Source organism: Dinoponera quadriceps, unplaced genomic scaffold, assembly GCF_001313825.1.
Source record: "Dinoponera quadriceps isolate SergipeBrazil2010 unplaced genomic scaffold, ASM131382v1 scaffold929, whole genome shotgun sequence".
Lineage (NCBI taxonomy): Eukaryota > Metazoa > Arthropoda > Insecta > Hymenoptera > Formicidae > Dinoponera > Dinoponera quadriceps.
In genome coordinates this window covers 1-9658 of record NW_014555148.1, presented here as the reverse complement: position 1 = coordinate 9658, position 9658 = coordinate 1, and the positions used below count along the sequence as shown (strand labels likewise).

The 9658-nt window shown below is 41.4% G+C and overlaps 1 protein-coding gene across 1 annotated transcript; it reads left to right on the top strand.

Annotated features, from left to right (window-relative positions):
- The first annotated feature begins 5154 nt into the window (after positions 1 to 5154).
- LOC106743112 (matrilysin-like) lies at positions 5155 to 6647 on the top strand. The gene is made up of 2 exons (XM_014616648.1): positions 5155 to 5894; positions 6335 to 6647. The coding sequence occupies exons 1-2, from the start codon at positions 5155 to 5157 to the stop codon at positions 6645 to 6647; spliced, it is 1053 nt and encodes a 350-aa protein (XP_014472134.1).
- Positions 6648 to 9658: the final 3011 nt, after the last annotated feature.

Here is a 9658-nt window from a genome sequence, read left to right as displayed (position 1 = left end):
TCACGGCTTTTGCTACACCAGCGGCACCACCGATCATTGAACCGAGAACACCGAGTATCGGTAATAGAGGTAATAAGCCGCCACGTTTCGCTATCGGAAGTATTCTCTTTCTCGTATTTTTCTTCTTCTTTTTTACACCCATTTTTGTTTTTGCTCTCATGATTGCCCATACAACAACAGCGACAAATCTATCGTCGCATTAAAAACAAAAAAACGGAATGAATATTTGTTTACGAGCAGCAGCAGCAGCGGTAATCGTTGAGTCTGTCACTTTTGCGAATGAAAGATTTCGCGATCACGATGCGCACACACAACGTTCAATGGAGATTCTTATCTTACTCACCGTGCGCGCGTCAAACGTTTGTTTCTTTTTTATCATGTAAATGAGCATCGAATACACAAATTTTATAGAATGGTGTGATGTGTAATTTGAAACATTACTTATCGCTCCATCGAACAATCAGTCGTCTGATGCGATCTTCGACGACATTCGGTACAATTTCGACGAGACGGTGGTGGCCCATCTATATGAGTCCTATCCTATGGACGATTGTAATGTTCCATACATACACGATATTGTTGCACCTTGGGATCCGCTTTAATGTGAAACGGAAGTTTGTCCCATAATTCCTCTATAAAAGTTGAATATTCACTCAATAGAACGATCTTCGGAATGTATTCCAATTGTTCAGCGTCCAATGTCACGATAGCCTCTTTGTTTGTGAGTAAAAGGAAAACCATTCTGTTACGCATACGCACGCGACGAACTCTTATGCGAAATAACTCACTCGATTCTGATCGCTGCGCGCGATTCAATCGCGTATAAATAATAGCACATATTTAATCTATTCCACCATTGTGTATGTGTGTGTATGTGTATATATATATGTGAGTGTGTGTGTATGAAAAGACATAAAATAAATAGAGAAAAAGAGAAAAAACGATAGAAGTATGCGCATGCGCCGCACGATATGAGATTCGTACGACAACAACAAACGATAGGTGCGCCAAATCTCGATCATAAGATACGATTATTACCAAATGTGATGATTCAAAATATGCGTAGACATGGTTCTTTATTACCAAATTCGATACGTTGCATCATCTGTGGCCCTTCCAATTGCGGTAAAACGAACGCTTTGATAAGTTTACTAGAAAGTCCGTACGGTGTGCGTTTCGAAAATATTTATATTTATACGAAATCATTGTATCAACCGAAATATCAGTTGTGACGTGGCGGCTCGGAGCGCCCGTCCCAAGGGCAAAGGCCCTATCGTAGGGCGAGTGGCATGCTCATACGAGCGCGCCGAATTAACGTTATTAGCTTTTTTGTTTGTACTTTTTTTTTTAGTTAACGGAGACCGCGCGCCGCGGGCGCACGGTAGTGGCAGAGGCGAGCCCCGCGCCCCGACCAAGTGTACACCCCGCTCCGAAGGGCGGCGAGAAGAAGAAGGAGTGTCGACCGCCGGGCGGAGGACCATGCCGTCCTCTGTTCTGAGATGACCGACGAGGGGCCGCTGCCGACACCACCGGGGCTACCCCTTCGACCTCTCGACGACGGTGGGGCCGGCGGGCCGAGGTCGCGCTTAAGATCGCGGAGCCCGAAGCCGCGGAACCGCGCCGGGATAGATCGGCGGTGGAGCGACGGGCTCAAAGGCGACTCGGGCACCGCCGGCAAAGAACCGGCTGTCGAAAAGGAAGTGGAAAAAAGGAGATATTCCCGGTGAGGAGTAGGGAGAGTTCGGTTAGAGCTCTCGTTACCGGATAGTTGGAGTTATCGTTACCAACGAGTGAGAGCTATCGTCGAAAAAGAGTCAGAGCTACCATTACCTCACGTTGTCGTTTCGTGCTTTTGCTACCGTACCGAGAAAAATGTGTGTGACCTTTGTGAAGGAGTCCCGGAGCTGAAAGACCCTTGGCGGTGACCAGAGGGAGAGAACGAGCAAGGGACGGAGAGAGAGCGAGCGAGAGAGCAGGAGAGAGAGGATTACCGACGAGGACCAGCCGCCCGGGAGCCCGCAATTGTAAGGCCGCCTCAACGCATTCTATTATTTGTTAATTATTTTTTGTGATTGGGGATTATCGTGGTGTGCGAGGTCCCGGCCCCTTGGCTCGACGGACGGTCAGTAAGCGAACGCGAGAAACGGACGTCTCGGGTCCGCCGCGGCGTGGTAACGAGCGCGTTATGTTGTATATAGTTGTCGCGATTTGAAACAAAGAAAAACGGGCGAAATAAAGGAAAGTGCTGTCGAGGTCGCGGTTCTTTTTTTTCTTTTCTTTCCCCTTCCTGCGCCGGTCGCCGACTGACGCCGGCGACCGTACGGACTCCCTCGGCCTCCGACTTAAATCACCCCGGAGCTGCCGGTCCCGATCGGGACTCGGGTCGAGTGGCCGATGCGCGGACAGCGACGCCGACCGCGGGGCCCGTAGTTAGTGGGTGCGATTCGCGCACCTGGCGCCCACACGGACTCGTGGAGGTCCGGATTTAGCTAGCGGCCCGAGGCTCACCCGTCGGCGTTGCACCGGCGACTCGAAGAGACCGAGTCGCGAATAACGGTCGCAATGTAAACACATTATCGCACCGCTGATAAAACACACGGGAATGGGTAGACGAATAACGAATATCGTAAATTCATCGAATATATTACAGATTCGATCCACAATGAAATTATCAAATGTATTATTCAATCGACAATGAAATTAACTGACAATTACATTGAATATATTCATTGGGATGATCCGAACAAATTGGTGGAGCGTTTCAGATTACTCGACGCATCACGTAGGGCCGGCAACAATGCGCATGACAACCAAATCTTATCGATCATCGAGAAGCTCCGTGAAGCTGGATTTATTGTCAATTAGACGACTCGTAAGGATACACACACACACGCATATCGGAATGTCAGTAAATAAGTTCGGCACTTCTCTGGAAAAACACGATAATAGCAACAGTGAGAGTAAAATTCGCGGCAAATTATATTCTCTGCAATCATACGTTAGTGATAACACGCTTAATTTAGACGCGGATTTTCATTATAACGCGAAAAAGAAGAAAATACAAAATTTAGCCAATCCAGAACTCGACACTGACGCGATTAATAAACATTATATTGACAACGCATTACATGCCATAAGGGACAAAATTGATACTTCATAGACAGTTGTAAAAAAACTCATTGATGAAAGTAAAGAAAAAATTCGTGGCGTTATCACGGATCTAACGAAAAAAATTGACAAAATGATCGAAGATGTAAAAGTGATTGATGAATTGTCTATTAACATAACCTCGCAATTAATAAATGAAGGAAAAGTACAAGATATCATTGCGGATCTGACGAATAAAATTGACCAAATTTCAATCTCCGTAACCTCTTTATTATCAAATGAGAATAAAATACACAGCGTCATTACGGATCTGTCGACTAAAATGTGCGACGTGTTAGAAATTTTGAACAAAGATGTCATCTCAGATCTAACGGCTAAAATCGATACCATTTCAATGACAATAACTTCGCTATTGTCGAATGAGAGTAATATGCGGGATATCATCACGGATCTAATGATTAAAATTGATGATATTTCAATCAACATTATATCGAATGACAAAAATGTGCGAAGTATCATCGAAAATTTAATTAATAAAATAACAAAAATAAGTGAAGAAATAGAAACTATTAGACTATCGGAAGCCCAATAAACATATGACAATGCAACGACAATAACAAAGTGCTCAAAAAAGAAAATACAAAGTGATTAAACGGGCTAAACGAGAAAGAATAATAGTGAAAAATAGATAAAAAAAATACTTCTCGACAAGTGATGTAAAAAATAAACAATGAAGAAGAAACAAATGAGTGTTGACAACAAAAGCGACAACTCGTTAAGGAATTACACGCACCGGCGCGACGAAATTTTCCACGACGTCACGTTGTGATTTGCGATTACGACGATCTCTGGCAAGCGGATGTGGTCGAAATGCGTCCGTATGCGCGAAAAAAAGTCATAATTATATATTGACAATAATCGATGTATTAAGTAAATACGCGTGGGCATTACCTTTGAGAAATAAAAGCGGAAGTGAAATGGTTAAGGCATCATCTTCGATATTACGAAATAGGCATCTGAAAAATTTGCAAACGGACGAGGGAAAAAAATTTTACAACAGTGCTGTGCAAACAATGTTAAAGAAATATAATGTAAATCATTATTCCACACGTTCGGTGATGAAAGCGTCGGTGGTGGAAAGATTTAATCGCACATTGAAAAACAACATGTGGAAAGCCTTTACACTTAATGGTTCATATAAATGGATTGAAATATTACCGTATTTATTATCAGATTACAATCATCGCGTGCATCAAACAATTAATACACGACCGATAGATGTAACACCCGTCGTTGCTAAAAAAAACTCTTATCCACAGTGTACAGTCGTATAAAAATTGCTCCACCAGCGAAATTTCGACTCAACGATCCGGTACGTATGAGCAAATTCAAAACATCAAAACGATGTTCGAAAAAGGATACACACCCAATTGGTCCACCGAAATCTTTCGCATCGCTAAGATACAACGGATCAATCCTGTAATGTATCTTCTGAAAGATTATCGCGGTTACGCGATAACAGGCGGTTTTTACGAACACGAATTACAACGAGTCGCCGATCCAAATGTTTATATAATAGAAAAGATCTTACGCAAACGTGGAGACAAAATATATGTGAAATGGTTAGGAATGAACAGTTTGTACAATTCTTGGATACCAAACATTACTACGTTATAATTTATCACACACACACACACACACACACACACACACATACACGTACACATCGTGTAGCATGCATTAAAAATAACCACAGAGCCGTCGTCCGATTCATCGTCAAGCGATGAAATTTATCATCACCGTTATCTCGTACTAAAAATAACCTCAAGGTCGTCGTCCGATTCAATGAGTCAAATTTATCTTCATCATAATCTCATCGTAGTTTTATCCTCTCCCCGACTCCGGATGCATCCGTTCGCATTCGCGGTCGGTGTGTGGTGCATCGTTACAATCGTGGGATAATTCAACGATGCGGAAGTGGCGCTCAATTATTTACGGAAATATGGCTATCTTAAAACTGACGCATTGTCAACGTCATCGAGAAATATGGAACAAATCTTACGTCACGCTCTCGGATTATTTCAAGAATATTATCAAATACCCGGACAGGGCGAACTAAATAAAATCACATTGAACAAAATGCGCGAACCGCGATGCGGCCTCCCAGACCTTTCAGATCAAACGGATCGAAGCAGAAACAATATCTGGTCGAAGAAACATCTCACGTGGAATTTTCATCTCGCCGACGAAGAAACTATGATAGTGACGCAGGCCGCGTTCAATCTGTGGGCTGGAAATTCATCATTATCTTTTAAACGCGTATCTCAGAATCCCGACACACTGTTATCGTATCGCGAGGGCCTTCACACGAATATCGACAAGAGAATTACTAATATGTGCCCGAGTCCTTTAGACGGCTCCGGTGGTGTACTCGCTCACCCATCCTTTCCCAACGGAGATAAAGATTACGTCACGGAGGTGCACATAGATAGAACGGAATCGTGGCATGTTCATATTAGTAGAAATCCTCCACGCACGCACAGCCTGTTATACGTGATTGCGCATGAAATCGGCCACACATTAGGTTTGCATCACAGCGAACACCAGGATACGATTATGTTTGCGATGACGCCCGGTGAAATAAAGTTTCCCATTAGATTGAGCTTGGATGATATTCTTCATATTCGATATCTATACGGAGCTAATTACCACGGTTCTACAACTACAACACCGCCCACCACTACAACTGTTGCAACAACAACAACAAAATATATCAATCACGATCCGTATGCCCTACCNGTCTCACCCGATTTTTTCGTAAACGCGACATTTTAAAGAAAAATGTTTCAGACAAAAGTTTTGTGACTTCGAGGGGCACATAAGATGATGTCATTGGTTTGACCTTGGATAGTCGTTTGAAGATCACGTGAAGGTCACCTTTAATTTCTTAAATGGAAACCCCCATTTTTCAATGCACATTCTTGTAGCTTACTTCGAGAGCTTTCCAAAACGCTATAATATCATATACAATCGACTATATATTGCATATAAAAAGTGCATATGGTCGATTAATATCAACGAAAATACTTATGAAAGTCCGATCGTAATATCAGATTACATGCAATTTCTTCCTGAAAATTTCACACACCTAACGGCTGCATATCAGAAACCCGCGGGCAACCTTATGATATTTGCAAATAATTTCATATACGTAATGTAATCCTAGTTACAAATTGATTCAAAGACTTTCGTTCAACGATTTCGGTCTTCCACCTACAGCCAGAGTCAATACCGCAATAAACACTAACAAAGGACGAAGTTTCATTGTGTACGATCACATAGTCGGGGAAATAGACGATTATTCAACAAGAATCATGAGTCATCGTTCAATCGACGAGATATTTCCAGGAATACCAACCGGATTGACGACCGCATTTCGATATACCGATGGAAATTTATACTTCGTTAAAAATCATTTCTATTACAAATTTAATGATTTTACCGGACTCGTTACAGCTACCGGTAAGTTCGACCTGTAGATCGTAGGTGTCGCTTGCCCGCGGGACAATTTGATAAAACAATTACGAGACCTGCTCGGCCGATTGATCCAAATCGACTCCTTCGCAAACGAGAGAAAAAAAATAGGAGAGGGAAGAGAGGGAATAATAATGTAAGAAAGAGAGAAAGAAGGAGAGAGAAGAATACAACGAACGATCACGATTCTCCGATAACTCCACGTAATCTTTTTCTCCCCTTCATTCCCGTCTTAACCGCGAAAGAGAGAGAAAAATCGCGCATCATAATGTACGCGTTAATCAACAACGAACGTTCCCCCTCTACCAACAACCGTCAGTCCAACGATAAGATAAACAACACGAAAAAACAAAAATCACACGATGACGATGACGTTTCAACGGAAGAACCTGTTATAAATAACAACGGTGGTCAGGCGCGTAACAAAAAAAATTACAACAACAAATGAAACGAGTGAGTTTTATTATTATCGTTTATTAAAAACACTTTTACACTACCACCACCATTTTGTTCACTAGAAATGATGAAAGCGTAAACACTCCTGTGCGAATTTTAACGAAAAAATATCTACTGACGAAAACGGGTTACAAATTCATCGAAATAGGAATCACAGCGACACTTCCATCCCGCGTAAATGTCGTTATAGGCGACAATAACGGCAAGGAAATCCCACTCTCAACGACCGTGTGGAAAAACTTTCTCGAGCAAGAATCAAATGTCATGTCGAATCTACGACGCAACGGCAACAATATGGGAGGAGGAGGAGATTTTTCAAATAATATTCAAATTGAAAATCTAACGCTACGCTTCGGAAAAATCAATAATCTACCGATATTGACCCTGGAAACATCCACGGCTCGTCGCCTATCCGTGTCGCAGGCCACCGTTATCAATATATACAAACTTAGATATTGTATAAACCGCATCGCCAACTCGTTATGTGCAATTACTAATAACGTCGACGCGAAATTACGACAATTTCTCGACATCGCGCGCACAATACCCGATGATGCAAATATCACTAAGGCAATACTAAATAGCGATTCGTTCGATCGAAACAATATAATCGATTGCGAACTCGTCGCCTTAATTTTCAACAAATAAAAAATAAATATTAAAAAATTTTTATTTTAACCATATAACTGTTTCTTCTTTTTATCCTCTACTATGAATCGCAATTTATTTATTAACACGTTAAATGCCACGCTGATTTCCATTGATCGTACAAACGCCTAATTGATTCAATTAAATCACTAAAACTGCAGTAAATAAATATAATTCAGGATACGCATCTGTTAGCTTGTTTCATTAGCTCATTACCGGCTGTACAACCTATTTTGTAGATGCAATTAATTATACGTCACACACGTAATTTAATAAAACGCGGTAACATCACAGCGCCGGTCACCGGTGACCCCCGTAGCATTCAACGTGTAAAACGGCAGTGATAGTGGTCGTATTTATTCGTTCGTGTGATAGTGTGAAAATAAAAAAAAAATATATCACGATAAATTAAAAATATAAATAAATTTAAAAAATAGATCACGATATGATAAGTATTTTTTTATCTTATCGCAGAGGGAGGAAGAGGAGGAGGAGGAAGAATGTGTTAAATAAAAGAATAGATCACAAATATGGTGAGAAATAAAGTATATATATTTTATTTCATTATTTTTATAATGGTGTATTTTTTATTATTTCGTTCAGCGAACAAATATATATATATATATGAATTATTCTCCCTTTCTCTCTCTCTCAATTATCAAGAAATATCATCATCATCATCATCATTATCGTCGTCGTCGTCGTCGTCGTCATCACGCCTCAGGAGCATTTTTTTTCACATATCGATGCATATATATATATAATATCTCCACAAAAGTACGAGACACCATTATTTCTGAAAAAGAAAAAATATCACACATATATATAAACTTTTTTATTTCTTATTATTATTTTTTTATTTTATACATACCTCTCTCTCTCTCAATTATCGAGAAATTGAAATTGTTGTTGATTCTCACGAACAACTCCGGGTATCGCTCTCAATTCATCGGCTATCTGATCCATCAAATTCCTCATGAGCAATTTCTTACGCTCACTGCCCGAACTTAGGAATTGAGTTCTTATTTTTTATACTTCCACCAAGTGCGAGGCTCCCGTCCTAAAATATTTTTAGTGTCGTAAATTTGCAGACGAACAACCTCGGTGCCTCTCTTGCCCGGTGATTTCACCGTGAGCACACGCCGATCCTCCACCTTCGCGATATATTGTTGCACGCAATCGCGCGTGATCTCGCGACAATCATTAAACAATGCGTCCAATCCACCACTTCCTCCCTCTTCAACGATTTCCATTATTGCTTCCCGCTTTTTTTTCCTCGACAACTCTCTTATCCGTCATCGTCGCCGGCACTTTCGTGCCGGCATTATTATTATCGACTCCATTGGTAGCAGCAGCGGTCTCCATTATATTCGATACATACATTTACATACTCCTCGTAATAATGGATCCAATCGTAGAAACTCTCCTCCGAAAGAATCCCGTTGGTGTAAGAAGCCAAATATAATTTTCGCCGCGTATTCTTGCGTATAAACTTTATCATGTCGTCGACGCTACAAGGAGCGTTGCGCGAAGATCCGCCGGACAGCCACAATTCGTGCAGATCCACGACCACGTCGCACAAAGCGGCCGCTTCGTTTTTTTTTATCCGCATTCGCAATGTCTCGAACAACGTTAATTTTCGACTGTCTGCTGCACACGGCGGCCGTCATCAGTCGAATATTACGCAACGGTGTGATTTCCTACGACCATAATTCGCGCAACAAATCGAGAGGAGTGAACGGCATTACTCCCTCCTCCTCCTCCTCCTCTTCCACCAACTCTTCGTTATTTTTAACAGTATCTTCTTCTTCATCATCATCATCATCATCATCATCGATCGTCATTATTACATCATCTTTCCTCTGTTTCTTTCTCTTTCTTTCTTTCGTATGATCATCCTCCTTCACATCGT